The following is a 20,010-nucleotide window of genomic DNA, read 5'->3' on the forward strand; positions in this document are numbered from 1 at the left end:
GCTGTTTTAGAAATAGAGACTACTCAAGTGAGTAAAGCATCGTGATCATTTTTTTTTACCCGTGCGATTTTCGGCACACAAGTAGTATAAAACAGTGTCAGCTAACACGGCGAACCAAAGATATATTTCGCAGTCGCGCAAATACTCATAATGGTGCGTGAAGTTACGCAACAAGAAGGAAAGTGGAGGAACAGAGGGGGAGAATGGCTCCACGTGTGCTTACATGAATAAGCGCTGCAAGCAGAAGCGAGAAGACAATGAGTCCCCCAAACGCACTGGCAGCTATAATCCATGGCGCTATTTTCTTCGCAGGAAGTGGACCCTGTTTCTGCAAAACTGTTGCAACCTAAAAAAAGATAAGAAATAAATACACACGCGTGTATGCCTGCTTGACATTCTAAATTTGAAATGAGCAGTGTAACAGCCAGAAACACAAATGTGTTTTGTCACTCTGTGACAGTGGTACATGAGAAAGAAGATTATCTATACAATGCATATAGCATGTGGCACGGCACATCATCCTATACACGTCGTACCCTAACTTGGCTTCCTGCCAGGATGCAATTATCATTGCTGTGTCCCAAAAGCAGCCAGAGTATAATACGCTCTGCAAGTAACCGAGCGTTCGGCGCATATCTCCTCTCCCGGTCACTCCACTCGGAAAGCCCCATTGGCTACGGCGGCGCCCTCCCTCTTCCCCCTCACTGCCTCCTCTCATGCGCAGAGACGCACTTGCACAGCGTATTGATACTGCAAAGTTTTTTTCTCTCGTACAGAGTTCCACTTGTCGCGGACAGCGTCGTAGAACTGTAGGAATGCTGTCACATATTTTTTTGCGGGCCTGACGCGTACGTCTGCTCGAAATGAGCCGTCATCTTTGCATCAACGTCTGGGTTCAGGGTACTACGCGATCACTCCAGAAAATTCGCATGTACACTCTTAAAAATAAGGGGGGGGGGGTCATTGGCTGACAGCGATACGAAAAGAGATGACTGGCTGAAAACGCAAAGATTGTAACAGGCGTCATTATCAAATCTACTTGTTTTACTGCAAGAATAATGAATAAAACCAACTACCAATGTGAAAGTATGAAACAACGGACATGACCATGACCACGTTTACATCACGTGTACGGTGACGTTTGCAATGAGGTGTCACTCAGACCTATCTAGATTGGATCGCATTCGCTCGCCACACGGCTGTCTATAATAACAAGTTTGTAGTAGGGCAACCCTGTATTCGCAGACGAATTTGCCATAGCGAAGGAAAGAATGCTACCCCTGTGCCATGACCTCTCTCTCCAACATCTGAAATCCAAGCTACGTATTTATAGCATTCTTCTAAGTTGCGTTACTCTGTGACAGTAAGCTAGTCACCAAAAATATGCTGCGCGGTTTTCACTTCCTTGCTCGCTTAAGAACATACATGCGCTAACTTACCCTTATTTCTTTCAGCTGATCGTTGGCACTAACAAAGGTGATATTGTCTGATATCTTGACCGATCCCTCCGTGCCGACGCTGAATGCATACAACACGCCCTGTGAACAACACAATACTTGTAAAATACAACATCTGGACGTACATGCTTAGAAAATGGTGGATCCAGCACAGTAGTGCACGTGGAACACAATATTTAAGGAGCACAGATACGTACAGCCTGCTTCTTAAATTCTTCCATGTCAAATAGAACGTAGAAGACGATTTGTGCAACGTTTGCTCGCCGTGGCAAGAACGGACCCAGTGTGCACAAGAACTCTTGGCAGAGAGCTGTGTGGCAGTTCTGTAATGATTGGTACCATTATACTTCCTTATTGACCTTAACTGATAGTGTCGCGTTTTCAAAATCTGCACAAGTGATCCATCGCATGAACTGTAGAAATACAAGAGAACGCGTAGCCAACGAACATACCAACGGGGGTACGTTGTCGTAATTCAGTTGAGTTTGTGCCTCCGCTCGAAGTGCTGAGACTTCCGCTTCAAATGCGTCGCCGGGATCTGCAGAGCGCTGTACTCGACCTGCTATACCAGTCCCGTTCGCGGAAGACGCTGTATTCGTCGTCTCTGTCGTTGCCTCGGCTTTCCAACTGAAGTATCCTTCCATAGCACGACAGCTGCCTGGTACGTAGAGGTCGCCTTGGAGAATCTGAAGGATTGAGTTAGTGGTCAGCCAAAAGAAACAATCTTTTATCTGTCGTGCGGTTTACCTTGAAGTTCCTGATCCGGCTGAAGGGAGGTGCAGACTCAGAGAAGATGTACGGCACATGCACGGAGAACTCCACTTTCTGTACCGGACTGGCGTATTGTTTCGTGACCTGCGAATAGATTTCAGTTTCGAATTAGCAACGACCTGCAAAAGTGTATGTTCCGGTATGCCGGGATACCTAAAACAAACGCCGAAATCTGGCTTACCAGAAAGCTATGCTCCATGAGGACGGATTTGGTGTCAGTATTGTATTCCACTATGCTCGGTCGGGCAGTGCTGAAATAAATTGGCAAAGAAAACACGGCCTTATCAAACTGCAATTTTTAGATATGTCAGTTCAAGTCATCACTGCAAGATACGATTCCTTGATTTTTATCGTGTCGTGTGCTGCTTCGAATACTGAATCTGTATGCTGCTTGGAATATCGCTTACTTCTTCCAGTCCTGTGTTCAGACTGATCTGTGTTTGCTAGAGTGTCATCTTCAACATGAGAGTCACTTAGCCGCAGTACGTGCGTCATCACGTGACTGTACATTGTAGACCAAGCGGTTAACATCTGTGATGTAATCAAGGTCACCCCTGACCGTGTTAAGATTTGGACTACAAATCAAAGTCAGAGGACTGTGACTTATCCGGATACACTCTTAGGAACAATTTTGGTCCTTGTAGGGGGCTAGATGCCTGGGCATGTCCACTCAATCGGTGGGGAATAACCCCCCTGGAGGGAATTTGGGAATGTCATGGGTGACACCCTTTGCATCCACTCTCCCCCATTAGTAACGTCTATAGACGATATATGCCATGATGGCTCCTAGGTGCGCACGGTACTGGAAGGGCTATCTACGCTCTTCGAACACATGGTAGTGGTGGACAATGGGACTGCTTGCCAGAGACGGCTGAACTTCTTGATGAAGGGCAAGAGTACGGAGGTCATATTTTCTCAACAACTGGCCTAAATAGCAACGGTTCACAGGATATCACACGTGTTTCATTCTGAGTACCCAAATAGTTAAAGTGCTCCAGGAGACGTTTGACCCTGGAAATAATTTAAAGGGACACTGAAGCGCACAAATTTCTCCTCACGGAGTGAACGAATAGGTTACCTTGACGCCAACACAAAAGGCACGGAGTTCACCGGTTGCGTCATTTGTGAACTATGAGCGAAAGAAACCGCAATTTGCGCCTTTCACATCTCCCGCTCCTTCTCACAAAGCGCGACAACGCGGAGAGGCCTCGCATTGGTCTCCTCAAACGTTCCCTCGCCATGATTAGACATATTGTTTGAAGGAACCAATGATAGAGCGCTCCGCACTGTCGGCCTTCTTGAGAAGGAGAGGAAGAGGGAAAGCGTTAATTGCGGTTTCTCTCGCTCATCAATCACGAACGCCGCGGCGGATGAATTTCATTCCTTTTGTGTTGGCGTCAAGGTAATGTCATCTTCCATTCCGCGAGGAAAAACTTTTGCACTTTACACCCTAAAAACAGAACTTCGCGGCATAGCACGTTCTGCGCCAACCATTGCTACGAATGGTAGAGCTATCGCTTCTGATTGAAAGAGACAGGGGAGGCGTACGCCTTTCTGTGTCAATTATCATATATCCAAACTGACACAAAAAAGCGTACGCCCCATTCTCTCTTTCGAATCATAAGCGATAACCCTATCATTCGTGGTTGGTGCAGAGCGTGCCATGCGGTGAAGTTCTGTTTTTAGAGTGTAGTGTCCCTTTAAAGCAACCGGCATGTTCAGCATCGTCAACTTCCCGCGTTATCGCTATTCGAGCAAAATGGCGTCGTGTTTGAGTTCTCACCCATAGATCCCGATGTCAGCCTGGTACACGAAAGGAAGCACACGAGAAAATACGTTGTCCTTCGCGTCGATTTCTTCACTGGTGGTTGTCGCCGTGACGTTCAGCGCGAACGTCTCCAGCACCTGGCTCAGGTCCAGTTTCAGGTTGAAGGTTTCCTGCGCGGTACAGGAGGTAACTTTGAATGGCATCGTGAAGGCCAACGTGAAAATGTCGGATGGTACAGTACGTGGGAATGCGCGACAAGGTATTTTGCAGACACGTGACCGTATGCTGTTGAAATCGCCAGCCGTTATCATTGGCTGTCGTAGGAATTCTTTGCAGTGTTCGCATTTCTCTGAGCAGATGGACAAAAAGACCAGTGTTCGGTTCCCAATGAGTATTGATGATGATGATGATGATGGGAAAAGATATGGAGATGGGAAAAATATGGAGATGTGATCCCTCTCGCCGCTGGTCAAGCTACTCCAGATCTAGTAGAGAAGGAGAGAGAGAAAGACGGAAGGGTAACCGTTTAAAAAGACTAGAACTCTGCTCTTAACCAAGGTGATGCGTGAGCGCTGTGCACCGTGACGATGAATAGAAGGCCATTCGCACAGCACTTTCACGACGCCAAAAGGTCGGCCATCAAGACGGACCAGGGACGAGTGTTATCAACCGCTGCTTCAAAGCTCTCTTTGAGAAGAACAGCCATAATCTTCGCTTCAAAATCACGACGAAATTTGTCGATGAAATGTCGTGGGTGCTTTTACCAATAAGGTGGAGGGCCACGCTGTCCAGCTGTGCACGTCAACAGCGCGTCAGAATGCACGAGATCTAACAGATCTCCCTCGTGAAATATAGGAGGGTTTGTACACGAGACGAGCAATTGTTATTTATATTCGCCTCCGCATGCAGGAGTAGTACGTGAACAGAAAATTATTTACGCAAAACGTCGTCCTACAGGTACGTTTCCTATGTAGTTGACGCTTCACAGTCTATATGAGCTGCCAACCATTTTTATGGTGCTTGTTACCCGAACGTCGCCACAGGAGAACCTATACATATTGCTATGGCTCTCCAGGTGCCGTCAGCTCTGTCAGGTATTGTATTAGGAATAGTACATCACTTCAAGGTCCCCAGGGCCTGGTGGCCCTGGTCACCGCAGTAGCAGGCTCAAAAAAAGCGTATTCCCTACATTAGGGCAATCCCCTAGGAATTACATTAGGGCATTAGGACAAGTTGCAGTGGTGGTGGTGGTGGAGGTCATGGTGAAAGGGCTCGCCATTCTCCGCCTCACAGAGGTGGTCAACGTCACGACTGACGCCCTGGGTGGATGTGCGACCAGGGCAGACTTCTAAAGGAACTCTGACGACATATGTCTGAAAGCGTCAGAGGAGAACACTTTCCTTAGTAGCTCACGGCTATCTTTTGATTGGTAGAGGAAGAAGAACTGTACAGAGCACCGCGTACCGCCACGAGCACGGTAACGGCACGCGCTCAGTGTCTATCTGTGTCTCCGAACCAGACAGAGAAACTTGAAACGCCTCAGTCTGCTTCGAAGCTTACTACAGAAGACTGCCATGGGATGTATTCCAATGGTAAGCAGCTATAGCATGATGCTCCGTCCAGAACACTTTAATTTCCAGCAGCAGCATGTCATCAGTTTACCAGGATTCGTCTGCGTCTTCTGTAATTCTTGAGATGCCTACCTATCTTTTCTGTTCAAAGTCCGGAGACAAGCTTGGCTTCTCGCAAGTGATAAAGAAGCCAAAGTTCATCCACGTGGAAGGCATACGTATGAACCAGACTTTGCCGCAGGACAACATTGTGTTCGCCCTCAACTTCGAACCCAAGGAAAGCGATATCATCATCGACTCGTATCCTGGTTGCGGTAGCAGCTGGGTCGTGCAGATCGTCTACCTGCTGCTCAACAACGCCCACCTGGGTAAAATATCGGAGTCCCTCACCAGAGAAGTGTGCTACCTTGAGGCCGAAGGTGAAGCGGTCGACACGTACAGGTAGGTGTGGAACAAATTGAACTCGAAATCAGCTAGACATGCAGAAATACACGTTGTTTACGACATACGTTGAGAACCGTTGGTAATTATGAACGGAACCACAGGCCGCAAAGGGACTGCTTGTGAAGCCGCATGATCCATACTATCTTTCATTCAGACCAATCCAATCCAGCGTCTGATCAACGGTAAGAGTTGGTTGAGGGTGGTAAAAGAAGCCCACTGATAAAGATTATTGAAGGGAAAGTTTGTTTGCTAGTGCAATTGAAGTAAATGTCTTGCATATCGGGATAGAAACTGTATTTCGACAATGTCTAAGTGACCTATTAGTTGACTATGGCTTAACTAGCTACGACTGACTTTTGGCCGCCATCGCACACAGGGGTCCCATTGTCGTCAAAGTAATAGACTTCGTGGTCGTTACGCGAAGAAGGCGTGAAGAAGAGGTGAATGTTACGCGCCCTCAACCAATTGTCAAGCACTTGATCCTGCACTCTTCATGCTTCATCTACTTTATCACGAAGATTGCAGGATCAGGCTCTACTATTGGTTGATGGCGCGTGACATCAATTTCTCTCCTACACGTAACGACCAATGACAGGCGAGACAAAGTAATCGAGGTCGGGTACTTTGACTAGAATAGGGCCCCACTGGCGTCCCGCACCTGGGGCCTCATTCATGACGGATCCGTTGCGCTTCTGCTGAACATTAAAATTCGTATCCGCGTGAGACACCTTTTTTTTTTTCAGCGACGTTCAGTTCTAGACTAACATTTTATGACACATTCAAACTTGTTCGTTGTACTATATATATCATATATCAAGCAGATCGCGCGGGTATGCCCCACTGCTGCGTCGATAAATAAATGCATCGTAAATCCGTTTACAGAACTCCTCGAATCATCAAGACGCATCTTCCATTCAACGGAATCGCTTACACAACCGCGGCGAAGTACATCTACATCGCGCGCAACGTCAAGGACTGTTGCGTCTCCATTTACCACATTATGAAAACATTCCCCGAAGACTACCAGTTCCAGACAGGAACCTTCGCGGACCTCTTCGAGTGTTTCATCAGGGGCGAGATGGAATACAACGACTATTTCGACCACCTGCTACCCTGGTGGAGTTACAGGAACGAGCCCAACATACTATTTCTAGTGTACGAGACGATGAAGAAAGAGCCGAAGGAGCACGTTCAGGTCATAGCAAAGTTTTTGGGAGGCGTCGCGCAAGATCTCGTCCAGGAGCAGTCCAAGCTGCAGTCTGTGCTTCGCATGTCCAATATTCTCTTCATGAAGCTCAAGACGAAGGACTACGCCACGGTAATGCCGAGAAGGAAGTTCTTCGTGCGAGAAGGGGTCATCGGACAGTGGAAGGGTTTTTTCACCGGCGAGCAGTCAAGAAGAATTGACAACAAGTTCTTCCAGAAGACAACCGAAACGCCGCTGAAGCTCCTGTGGAAAGGCATGGGTGTTTTCGATTGATGTCCGGGATGCTCGGAAAGGCTATCTGTACCTGTTGAACACCTAAACTAACACCGATGTACCTGTAGAGGAGGTAATATAAACGATAATTAAACAATAACAATAGCGCAGTTTCGCCAGCCGGGTCAAAGTTACTGTGGAACGGGAGAAGTACCGCAAAGTATGACCGCCACGACGAGCGGTTGCTTGCGCGCGTCCGGCGGCGGGTCTAATTTCAGAGGTCCTGGTCGTCTAGCCTTTCGTTCGGGGTGCTTAGAAGCAAGCCCATGCCGCCGGCATACTTGTCCCAGGGGAGCGACGGCAAAGAGATAGCGATTGCGGTAGTTCCTCTGTTCCAGCGGATTTAGCCGTACCTAGAGTAGAGCCACCCTACCGGCACTGGGGTATGACAGCAGGGAGGGCTTGGACTCCGCCATGTCGAGTTCTGGCAGTGGCGAAGCCAGAGCGGGGTTTCGGGGGTTCAACCCCACTCCCAGAAATCGTACATTTGGGAGTGCATTTGGGAGAGGGAAAACAATGGCGAAGTCATTAACGTAGAGGTTGCGGTAGAACCTCTCCCGAAATATTTTTCTGGATACCAAGGCAGACTTTCGCGAATCAGATGCACGAGCTCGGGAAACACTAACAGTTGCGTTCCCAGGCGTTGCTATGGTGGCTTCGCTCCAGCTGTCGATGAAACTGCGCCTACGTTAGCTATGCTTCGAGATGTATCTTTGTCTTTGTGCCTGCTGCGTATCTGTCAATGCACAACGAACCGAACTTACCGTAACTCCTTGTCGTAGAGGGTTTCCTGCATCGCAGACCACCATCGTGGCGCCCGTCTTATCTTGTTGGACACTGCAGCGATCCTTGTTGACGACGCGAACAGTGGACGCAGCCGTGATGACGACACGCGTCAAATAGGCAGGGTCTCCTGTACGTTTGTTGTGCACCTTTACCGCGATGGACATGATGGACTGCTCTCCCACGACGAAGTACGCCTCTGGGCTGAATTAAAAGCATGAATGCAATGTGTAATATGAAAATACAAATAACGATAACGTTCGTGCAGCGCTTTGGAACGCGTCCGCAGTTTTTAGAACGAAGTGCTGGCATGTGCCTTCATACATTATGTACTAAACCATGACGTCACATTACGTCTTGGTACTTACTCGTCATTGCCGATGTCTACTTCCAGTTGAAGGTCGGACTTGCACTCGTCGTCTTCTCTGCATCCATGTTTGTAAGGGATCTGAAAGCCAGAAAAGGCGGTGTTGCGGCACATTCTGCAAACTGGGCAGTGTCCTTCCCATATGTTGTATCCAGAGCCGTAGCGAAGGGGGGCGAGAGGGGCAGCCTCCCCGTGCGCCCTCGCGAGAGAGGGCGCCAAACGGCAGGCCCTCGCCGGTTGGTTGGACAGGATAAAGCGGGAACGAAAAAAAAAATCTCGGCAGTGCAGCGTTGTTTACAGGGCTTCTGACGGCAGTGGGTGCGGGCGGGGGGCGCTTCAGATTTATTCTGCCCTGGGGGCAAGCTTTCCTCGCTACGGCTCTGGTTGTATGTATGTCACGTACCGTCTTGCTGACTACCAACTGCTGACTGGCGTCCAGAATAGGACAGTTTGAACACCAACGTGAGTTACCAGTTTCCTTCAGGTTATGGGAGAAGCGAACCTCGAACGGAATAACTGGATCCAGGAATGTTGCCTGCAAAGCATGTTGTATCTCGTTATCTACGATAAGACTTTAGCAGGCGCGCAAATGATGAGTTCATAGCAGGGGATGGGCTTGCTACAAATGCAGGAACGGTATAGTGCAACTTCACAGAAGTAGGCACAACAAGTACCGGGGTGACTACGTGCGGTGTTTTCCAGTGTGTAACTCGGCATAACGTGTACCACTACAGTGTAAATACTGGCGCTGATAGTGCACATAAACAGTGAACTGTACATTGCCGTTAGTGTGTACTGTAGTCAAAACCCGTTCGTCGAGTGTGAGTGCTGCTCACTGCGTCTATCACGGGCGCAACGTTTACTCGAAGCCGTCAAAGCTCCGATCCGACGCGCCATAGTAGCTTCCCACAACGCAGGTTTGCGAATCAGGATGACTGGCACCACCACGGCGTCCCATGCTTCTCTGACTCACTTCACTACCTTGTCATGCTCTTCCCCAAGCAGCACAATGTACTGAAAGTCGAGTGCAATAGGGGTGGACGGGTAGGTGGAAGGGCTTGAACAGACTTGTGAAACTAAAGAACATTGATAAAACACATACCGGCCACCCCTATTGCACTCGACTTTCAGTACGTTGTGCTGCTTCGGTCGCCTCACTCTTTGTGTACCCGCATTCACCGTCTATCATTCCGTTTGTCCCCGAACATGGCCATTAAACGAACAACTCGCAACTAGTCGAGCGGCTTGAGCAAAGCCTAGGGCTTGGGACTGAACGACGTCTGCTTAGGGCCACGTCTTGGAGCCCCTCCGTGACACATCTTACAACGAGTAGCGCACGTTATACAAGGAAAACTAGGGTAACTAAGATTTATGTGAAATACAAAAGTAATGGAGTAGATGTAAGGTGTGTCAGCCTAGTTAGTGTGGTGACACGTTGCACGTGCCGCAGGGCAGGACTGCGGATACTTTCGACCACCTGGTGTTCTTTTGACGTGCACCAGAAATCTCCGCCAGACGGTGCTGGAAGCAATGTTTACCTCCTCCGCAATGCTATCGTTCTCGGCCGGGATTGAACCAGCGATCTTGAGCTCAGCAAACCAACGCGTACGTAAGATAAGTTAATAGAAGTAAGATAAAATGAAATCGGTAAAATATATACAGCTTCGGAGAATATTTTACGGAACATCGGGACGTCGCACTCCTCCATTAGAGCGACACTCCAGCTGCAACCAGGAGCGGACACACAAATTGAGACAGGGATAGAATAGCCAGTCACCCGAGTCTTATTCGTGTCTAGCAGAGTATCGCTCCGACGAAGAAACTGCCCGCTCCACTCCAGCACCGTGGTGTTCCGTGAACTCTTGTCCCAAGCTGTAAGTGGTCACGGCAGTGCAGCGGCAGTCTGCAGTAGCACGTGTCGTGACACGCAGGTGTCCGTGGCTGTTTAGTGTACGCTTTGATAATGTACGTATTGTGGTCACGTGGAGCTCCATTTAATATACAGAAACGAAACTGTACAGGAACGTCAACATATAAGAAGCTAGACATTCATCGAAACCGGAACCGAACGGAAAGAGCCCAAACAGAAACCTATAGAAGAACAGTTCTCTGTCCGCAAGCGAAGTACTTCTCTGCCAAAGCTGTATGTTGGCGTGGTCGCGTACAATGCATGAGCAAATTCAATGGCTAGCTGTATCGTATGAGAGGGAAGAAGATACTTACATGTAGGTAAACCCTCCTACTAACGCAGGTGTTATGTCCCGCCCTTGCAGTCAGGCTGCTCTTGTACTTGCTCACTTGATTCGGTCCGTCGTGCATAAAGCCTCGCACTGGTCGACCGTCAGTCATGCGCTTCGCATCTATGGTCAGCTCTGTCTCAAAATCTGCGTACGGGACATTGTATTCAGACTTCCTCTCGAAGTATTTCCTTTTTCTTTCTTTTACTCTTGACTATTGTCTTTGTCAGGTTCTGTATGTGCCTTCACAAAGTAGTTTGCACCTCTTGAGCTTTCTGACAGTGGCATATTGTTTCGGTATTACGCGCACCTTTTCACATCCCCGTAGCTTACTGCGATGGAAGACTTACCTAGTTCATTCTTTGCAAACCGTCCCGCGTAGCCGAGACACAGCTTCAAATTGAAGCACGACAATGTCTGCCCCTCTGCGACCTCACAGCTGCCGATCTCCGGGCTGATCATTGTAATGTCTGGTTCGACCGATGCCCTCGTGCGTATCAGTGGCCGGGTTCTGAAAACGTAGTATGTACTGTATCACACCCATATGAATACGTGTGGGACCCACACAAACTGATGTAGGACGCATGTGAGTCTCATACCGGATTTTTCAGTAGGGGACCTTAGATATGCAGAGTTTATCTAGCTCAGCTTGGCTAAGCAGGGCGAGCTCAAACTGCAACTACGGTCTACATCACGGGTCTTCGTAGTCATGCCGAATTTATCTCATCGGAGTTCACGTGTCTCACACTGTATTTTCCCAAAATACTGCTTCTCTGTATGACATGGAAGTAGAAACAAATTTCAGGTGTAATTTTAGGAATTACGACGTCATGGGATGCACGATCTACCAACGCGCATGGCAACATTTCTCCCCCCCAAGGTCGATTTCAACGTCCTCACTACAGCTAAAAAATTGTTAAAAATTGTGCTGTTTGGTATTTCATACTTTAAAAGCGATAAAAACCCGCGCCGGGAACCAAACAAAAGGACAAGACAACACACAGCACAGACGACACAGCACTACAGCTGCCTGCAGTCTTGCAACGTGAGGTGGAGAAGAAAGGGGGGAGACGCGCGCTGTTGCTAGGAGACAAACGAACAGAACTCTCAGTGGCGCCACCTATTTTTGGAGAGTCCGAAACTATGAAGTTTTGCGGGCTCTTTCGAAAATTTGTGGACACGCGTAATACGTTCACTGACAGCGCCTATATTTCGCGTACTGTGTCTTTGAGCGAGGTTGAGTCATAACACGATTTTTTTTTCGTCCGTCGTGGCGCTTTAGGGAAAGCAGCTTACCTTAGTAGAACGGCACTGTCCGACTGGTAGGCTCCAATGAGTACATCTGCAAATCGTAATACGGATTTGTTGATGGATGTTGAAGAAAAGTGAATGAACAACGTTCTGGTTATCGTCTACGAAAATATTTCATCGAATTTGTTTGTCACGTGGCGCTGGTGGTATTACACCACGGGAGCACTTTCTCTCTGAGCGGACACTTACTGCATACTCTTGCCATCTGGACCATTGCAGACGATTAATCTTCCATACGAATACTGTATAACGATGGCTGCATTATAGCTAGAATGCCTCGCGGAATGAAAGCTGACGTTACGTTGACACCAACACAAAAGGAACGGAATTCATCCGTGTACATCGTTCAGGGTTTATGAGCGAGGGCAACCGCAATCTGCGCTTTCCCTCTCCCCCTCCTTTGCAAAAATCTCGACAATGCGGAGCGTGCTCCTATTGGTCTCCTCAACCGATCTGTCCAATCATCGCAGGGGAGCGTTCAAAGAGGCGAATCCGACGCCTCTCCGCAGGGGAGAGACAAAGAGTAAATTGCGAATTCTTTCATTCCCAAATCACGACCGACACGACCTACAAATACCGCTTCTTTTGTGTTGCTGCCAATGTAACGCCATCTTTCATTCCACGAGCAAAAGGTTTTCCACTTCAGTCGTTTTAAAGGTCCCGGTGGGACACTTGCCCCCCCCCCCCCCCAAGTTGATACATCTGCGCTTTCCGTTGTTGCGCAGCCATCTGTGACATTTACAAGACTTTGTGGGGTTTACAGCTGCATCAACGCAAGTTACAAGGTGAAAGGGGCGCCTCTTTTATAACCTTATCCTGTTCCGCTTGGAGGATACAAAACTATAAAGTTTTGTCATCGACCAGAGTTGGAGCTGAGCCACTGTATAGCAGGCGCCTGGGAAAGATAAAGGGAGAGAGTGTTTGGGGCAGGCCACTCCTATTAGTGGAAGGTCGGTCGGTGGCAACGATCGCTACATTCCCTACCAGTGCATCCGGTATAACGGCGGAGTCCCCACTAACAAGAGTGGCGAAGCCCATAGACCCACTTTCCATTCATTTTTCTCAAGCGCCGCTATACGACGCTCGACGCTAGTAACGCTCGCAAAGACGCTCTTGCTCGCAGCGTTACCGTTAAGTACGCTTCGAGCTGTACTTTGCTTTGCCAGAGAACTTGCTGGGCCAGTTTGCAAGGACAAGATAAGGATCTTTTCTTGCTCCTTGTTTCTTACCTTCCGGTTCAGCACAGAGAGCCCTCCTTACAAGTACTCACTTATGCGTGGTTTCTTTCTTTTTTATTCCGTGTGAGCGCCTGAAGCAACCGTGGCTATGAGCGGATGTGGACAATTGTCACTATGCGGATGCGTACAGATAAAGAGAGGGCAGAGAGAGGGCAGGGCGGAAGGAGTGGAGGACAGGGGGGTTAGCATGCGTCCTGGGCAGGCTTCAGGGCGAACTGTGGCGACATTCGTCTGGGAAGTCTTCGGAAAACCCAGGGGAAAGCCTCAGACAGCACAGCCGCTGGTAGGATTCGAACGCACCACCTCACAGTCTTCAGCACGACCTTGATTACCACTAACGAACTGGACGCCTTAACCCCTCGGCCATGCCGCCCGTACCTAATATGTACTACCAACAGTAGAGTTCACGGAAAAGTGTACTATCGTGTAAGATTCCCACGACGCAATGGTTTACTCAGCTAAGTATCGTAGGTAAGAGGCTCTTGCTATGGGGCCCGGGTCGTCTGAGTGTGTCCATAGTTAAAGCACATTACGTAATATATGCCACATAAATTCGGTACGTGTTTTTCTACTACTTTTTGGTAAATTATACACAACATCGACGTAAGTGTAAACATGGATCGTAACAGAACATCTTCTCGGTACCAAAAACGAAACGTAGCAGTAAAGGAAATGGGTTGATAACGGAAACAGGAACGGTGACAGAAAACAGCCCGTTACATTCACCTGCAGCCATTTTGCCGGTAGAAAACTGGCTCGGGAATAGTGAGAATAGCCTTAGCAGAATAAGCAATGTTCTGGCTCACCATTATAATGGTTAGCGTCTGCATCATAGCCCGGAGCGATGCTGATACCGAGCCCCTTGATGGGAGAGCCCGTTTTGGTAGCGATGTCACTTGCTGAGATGCGCTGTGATAAGAAATACGTAATGAGGTACACAGAAGGGTAGAAAATCCAGCGAACCGGTAAGGACATGTGAAGGCAAGTGCCTGACACTGTTCTCCTTCTGGGCACCGTCTTCATCTTTGGCACGGTATATTTAAAGGGCTAGAGATGACGTGTTAAGGGGTCATGCGTATTGCGGGTTCATAGCCCGGAGGGTAGAAAAGGTCCATTCAGTCTTTCACTACGGAGTTGAACGGATTGCATGCGTAAGCCGCTAGAGTGTTGAAGGGGATTACGGGAATCAAGGCATCTGTATGGCAGTTCACAATGTTCACAATGAAGGGCACGAAGAACGCCGCGAAACGAGGCAACAGGCAGACATCTTACAGTGTTGCTTGGGGATTTGTGCAACACGTGTACGTGCCACTTTCTGCATTTTCAGTCAATATGGGGTGTGCACAGGCAATATGGGACCCATATTGCCAGGATTTTCCCCATACTGGCTCAAACGGGACAATAAGGGGCCCATATTGGCTCAAACTGGACAATATGGGGGTCCATATTGCGCAGTTTGAGCCAATATGGGGGAAATCCTGGCAAACTGGGTCCCCTATTGAAACCGTATCGCCAATGACCAGCCAATATGGGTCCAATATTGTGTGTTGCTCGGGTAGTTAGGTGGAAAATGACAGTGCTTTATGGAGTTGAATGTCCACTGAGAAATCCCACTACAAGAACAGAGCTTCACCTCACAACGCTCACGAAGCCGTCCGCTGATATCGCTGCCCATATCACTTTCGATATGAAGAAAGAACAGGACGCGCGCGTTTCTGTGATATCATTAACATAAATGCAGACTGTGTCACGGAAGGGCGTACAGCTACCGTTTTCAACGAAAGAGAACGATGTTATTCGGGATTATTACTTGCTCGGAGTGTGTTACAACGTGAAGTTGTCTTTTAACAGGATGTTGGCAACACAAGAGGGCGAAGATGGGTCTCAATTAGTCTAAAACCAGGGCGTCATCCCAAGTCTCCTTATCCAGTTCATCATCACTTAGTATCGTCTTCATCATCGCGCGTGTCGTGATTTTACCTACCAATATGAAGTCAACCTCAGAACTAGAATGAAAAATCACCACACCCAGTATTTTACGGTGAAGCACAGAATAACGGCCGAAACGCATAGAGCGTTTTCTGGGCGCGCGCGCTTGGTGTGCGTGTGACCTCGGAAAAGCCAATTTCCCAACGCGCGCGCGGAGAGTGTACGCCGGAATCTGTCGACTGCAGATACTGCGCAGGTCTAGGCGCGTTTTCCGGGGCGTGCACAGAACGATGGCCGCTGAGCAGCAGACAAGGTTGCGTATGACTAGGTCGCACAAATTTTTGAGACACTACCCACTAGACTAAATTTACATCTACATTTTAACGATATATAGAATGAATGAATGTAGAAACCGCAGGAAACAGCATCATCGGCACATTCTAACAGACACTTCTGGTCAACGAATGTAGCGACACTGGTCACAGCGTCATTCGCTCTGTACGCGTCCCATGCGTTTCGGGCAGCCGTAAACGCAAGGACTGCAAGCCGTAAAGCAAGGACTGACGGGGGGAAAAACGTCCGATGCGTTTCGGCCTGTACCAGCGTGTCCTTTGCTTCCTTTTGCATTTATTTATGATGCGATGAATCAGTAGCAAACCTAAGGTAAACAAAACGTAGTTGGTTGCGCTGAAGACAATGTCACGTCTTATACCCATGGCGCGTCACGTGGGCATTCTTCAACCATCGTTGAAATCAATGGCCATTGAACATGTAGGTAGCGCCACCTCTCAAGGAGCATTAGATCCAATGCTCCCGGACAGGTTGACGCATCACACGCTTCATAGCGCTACCCACATGTTCAATGGCTATTGATTTCAATGGCGATTGAAGAATGCCCACGTGACAACGGTAAAGTAAAGCTAAGATCGTTGACAGGCGTCGCAATGTATTCCCCATTTTTCAACCCGCGTCCATAGCTCACCTGTGCAAATGCAGTCCTGGAACCTTGGAAACTTGCACCGTGGTATATGTACACTGCTCCGACGTCGTCTTCATAGGGGGCTCCAACTGCAATGTCTGCGTAAAATAACGGACGTTTTAATATGCTCCAGTGCACGTTCCGTGGCTTTTCAAAGTGGTGTGAACCTGAAGTTGAACACGCACCGTCAATACCGTCCATATTGATGTCGCCGATATTGGCAATGGAAGTTCCGAACCTTGAACCGTGCGCTCGGCCGCCTTCTAGAGTTGCAGCTGGATACAGGTTCTGCGTTCACATACAAGTAGCACAACGTCAAGATGGTGACATATCTGTGTAGATATAGCAAGGAAAATGCGTCACATTCTCCCTCTTCCTATAAAACACACGTCATGTCGTTTCCTTAGTGCTGAAAGCTGTAGACTGGCCAGCACATAATTCCTGAACGTATCAGTTCCAAATCTCTTTTACGCAAAGATGATTCTGGCAAGCGACATCTCCTGCCCTCAATGCCGGCTTTGCTGAAGATGGTAGATGCGGCTCCTGTCCTCCAAGAACTCTGAAGCACTGAAGAAATTTGAAGAACTCCTACGCGACAACGCGCCCGCGTACAGCGATAACAACGTCCTCAATCACACTGTGAAAAAGTAAATAACGCGAATATTTTCCTCGTCCGTGTGCTGCCCGTACTTTTATCGGCCAGCATACGGACCCACTAAACTCTACGGGAACGTTCACACATTTGCTTTTTTCTAGGGACCGTATGTCCGTCCCGAGAAACTCGGCACATGACCAGTTTTGAGAGGAAAGAACATGCTGTGGTGGCCGGGTGCAAACGGCCGCTAGATCACATAAATGTGACGGTTTTCACGTACGTAAAATACGGACGTTCAAGACGTCACGTCGGTGTAAGTCTAGCCTAAACGAGGTCTGGACCTCGCCTTGCTGCACAACCCCATGGACGCAGGAGCTCCACGTCGGAAGTCCCGGCACATCTAGTACTGAGTGCACTGTATACCCATTTCACCATTATGACACACATAGAAACTGGATTAATCTGGGAGTACTCGAATTTAGATTATTTCACTGTCTCTATATAACAAAAACTCGCTGTGGTCCTTCACGTTCTCAGAGTCATCTCATCAGCCTGCGGGCTTCAAAATAACTAGACGCGTGCGTGTGGGCGGTTGTCTCGCGGATATCCACGAAAAATCGTGCGGTGCGCGGTATCCGCATGGCATCCTGGTTTCTGGATGAAAATAGAATGTCCTGAAAAATGTGGATGAAATGGCACGCCTCCGCGGAGCGCATAGATATCCGCATTTTACCTGCAAGTAAGCATTTGCGACTCTGGAGACGTCTCCATGGTGAAGCCTTAGTTCAGAACACTCAATGAATTCAAAACGATGTGTCCTAGTGTTGCGTTGCTGGAATTATTGGACACTACTGTGGATGAAAACGTTTTTGAACAGCTTACATGACCACAAGTAGAAGAATCATTCATTAAATATTTCGTCACATCGATTTTCTCCTGCAAATGCAGTGAGCATGGATGTGCAGATATGCTCAATACTGTGCGGGTGCGGATACATCGATCTCAAATTGTACGGATGCGGCTCTTACACGTGCAGGTACTGTCCTGATGTGGATTTTATCAATGTTATCCACGCTCAACTACCAAGCTCCTACCGGCCGACTCTATCGTTGCACAGGTGACGCTTGCAAAGGCTGTCCAGACACCCTCAGGTTGTGTCCCTTCCGTTGTGAAAGTAACACTATCCCATTTCCTCATGACCTACTTTATCGGGCGCGATGTCAATGGAGAGTGCGTAAGGGGTAACGTCACAGTTTGTTGAGTGCATGTGACCTCTGAGCCTTACGTCACGTCTTCTCGCGTATGTCCTGCGCGTCTGGAAGATTCTGTACGCTCGCCCCAGAACATTCCTTCTTCCACTTCTAGTCTGCCGGAACCATCGTTTCATCTCCCTCCTACTTTTCTAATAAATCTTCCATCATTTCTTCTAGGTCGCTGTGATGCTCCTGGCATTTCTTCCACGACTTCGTCTTGGCCTTCCTTTCTTGCTCTAATCGGCCGACTACTCTACGGATAAAGTCGTTCGCGCGAATTCCCGGTGAGAGGGCTGCAGACACACGCGGAGCTTCCTCCATTGCTCCAGCGTATATAGGATGCAACAGAAACCAATCACTATGAAGACACACTGCCCCCTTAATGCAGCATGCAATTGTTCATTGCAAAGTAAAATGCGAGGTCTAATCCCAATTGATTTACTTAGAGAAACTTCGCATAGTCGTTCTAACTTACAGTGCCAGTGCTGATGTAGACATAAACCCGCCCTTCGTCCATTCCACTGGGTTGGGAAAACTGGGGGGCCCCGACAAGGAGGTCATCAAAGCCGCCAGCGGCCTTGTCCAAGTCTATGGCCAGCAACGAGGCACCAAAGTACTCGCCCATCTTCGCAGGCACATGAAAAGAGAGCATGTCATTATACACCACCCGTAAGCAACAACAACTTTACTGTAATGATGATAGTTAGAGAGTTTCATCGCCAAGGGCGATACTCTGCTGCGTTGCTGCAGGTAAAGACAATAATATCGCCATATATAGTATATACAGAAAAGAGCTATTAGCCTATTTTGACGCTTAATAATAATGCTACAAAACATTACTAGCAATGGCAGCATTGCTTTATGTATTCCAGTTCACATGGTTCACTTTGTTGTTTCTGTATCATCCGTTGATAAGGCTGTAATTCATGCACTGTGTGCACCAGGGATGGATTATGACTCTCGCTTTAGGAGGGGGGGGTTCTTTGTCGAAGTACATAACTGGGAAGGGGAGAGGGGGGAACTAAAGTATAATGTAACATTTTTGGGGCGATCGCACAATCCGTCCTATCCCCCTGGATCCGCCACTGGTCTGCACTGGCAGAGGATTTGCAATGCAAGCAATTGTGATTACATGCCAGCAACGAAGATCACGAACACTGTTTCCGAACGCTTAACAGTAGCAAAACACAGTAGATGAGCAATATCAGAAATAGTTATCTATTTATAGCCACAGACTTCAGTACTGTTACATCACAGTTTTCTTCCCAACTGTGCTCATAGTATCTCTATAATATTAAAATTTAAACTATATAGGCAACACTGTATTGAAGTCGCCACTGACTTTGCATTGCCCGTCAGTTACGGCACAAAACTACATTGCAAGCGCAAAACACTGGATCTGGAGCGGAACGAAAGTCGAATACGTGTCGGCTATGTAGCCATCAGGAGCAGCAAAGAATTTTCGAAAACGTAGGTCATTGTTGGTTGACGAACTACGCATAATTTTTCACCAGATGACGTCGCGCCCTTTCATCGTGATTTTGCTGGTAAGTTAAAAATATTAAGCATACCTGGTAACACATATCACTTGTAACAGCCTATGATATTGGAAACATCTCAAAACACTCAACAATATTGCAATTGATTCCTCAGCCCTGAAAGAAGCTTGGAAATACTGGAGAATAAGTATGTCGGCAAAACTAGAAATTAGGATTACAAGCCCTGGGACACACATTCACACAAAAGCTACAAGCGCAGTTTGTAATCCCGGAGCGCCTAAGAGAGCGTTCAATCTCGCAGATCAGAAAATATGCTCTCCTTGGCTGC

At 48.1% G+C, this 20,010-nt stretch overlaps 2 protein-coding genes across 3 annotated transcripts in view; one reads left to right on the forward strand and one right to left on the reverse strand.

Moving 5' to 3' along the window:
- LOC135366609 (integrin alpha-4-like) overlaps positions 1–20,010 on the reverse strand; it is a 43,839-nt gene that overhangs the window by 1,758 nt on the left and 22,071 nt on the right. The window contains exons 10-26 of the mRNA XM_064599390.1: positions 18,659–18,808; positions 16,521–16,623; positions 16,339–16,433; positions 14,234–14,336; positions 12,175–12,220; positions 11,229–11,389; positions 10,865–11,025; positions 9,045–9,176; positions 8,643–8,722; positions 8,256–8,478; positions 4,012–4,166; positions 2,410–2,479; positions 2,205–2,312; positions 1,910–2,143; positions 1,655–1,780; positions 1,440–1,538; positions 224–346 (exon numbers count right to left, since the gene is read on the reverse strand). Of these exons, the coding sequence (XP_064455460.1) occupies positions 224–346; positions 1,440–1,538; positions 1,655–1,780; positions 1,910–2,143; positions 2,205–2,312; positions 2,410–2,479; positions 4,012–4,166; positions 8,256–8,478; positions 8,643–8,722; positions 9,045–9,176; positions 10,865–11,025; positions 11,229–11,389; positions 12,175–12,220; positions 14,234–14,336; positions 16,339–16,433; positions 16,521–16,623; positions 18,659–18,808 (2,169 nt within the window). The remainder of the gene's footprint in view (positions 1–223; positions 347–1,439; positions 1,539–1,654; positions 1,781–1,909; positions 2,144–2,204; positions 2,313–2,409; positions 2,480–4,011; positions 4,167–8,255; positions 8,479–8,642; positions 8,723–9,044; positions 9,177–10,864; positions 11,026–11,228; positions 11,390–12,174; positions 12,221–14,233; positions 14,337–16,338; positions 16,434–16,520; positions 16,624–18,658; positions 18,809–20,010) is intronic.
- LOC135366034 (sulfotransferase ssu-1-like) lies at positions 5,468–7,596 on the forward strand. Of its 2 annotated transcripts, XM_064598689.1 has the most exons (3): positions 5,468–5,588; positions 5,719–6,008; positions 6,894–7,596. In XM_064598689.1, the coding sequence occupies exons 1-3, from the start codon at positions 5,571–5,573 to the stop codon at positions 7,489–7,491; spliced, it is 906 nt and encodes a 301-aa protein (XP_064454759.1). In that variant the 5' UTR covers positions 5,468–5,570; the 3' UTR covers positions 7,492–7,596. The 2 variants fall into 2 exon arrangements, with proteins under 2 accessions (XP_064454759.1, XP_064454758.1); XM_064598688.1 differs by having other exon boundaries at positions 5,468–6,008.

This window comes from Ornithodoros turicata, chromosome 8, assembly GCF_037126465.1.
Source record: "Ornithodoros turicata isolate Travis chromosome 8, ASM3712646v1, whole genome shotgun sequence".
NCBI classification, from domain to species: domain Eukaryota; kingdom Metazoa; phylum Arthropoda; class Arachnida; order Ixodida; family Argasidae; genus Ornithodoros; species Ornithodoros turicata.

Bases quoted from the DNA above. Each gene is read 5' to 3' on its own strand.
- LOC135366034 (XM_064598688.1), top strand. From the start codon at position 5,644: ATGTCATCAGTTTACCAGGATTCGTCTGCGTCTTCTGTAATTCTTGAG. The intron at 6,009-6,893 runs GTAGGTGTGGAA...ATCCGTTTACAG, and splicing joins GAAGCGGTCGACACGTACAG to AACTCCTCGAATCATCAAGA.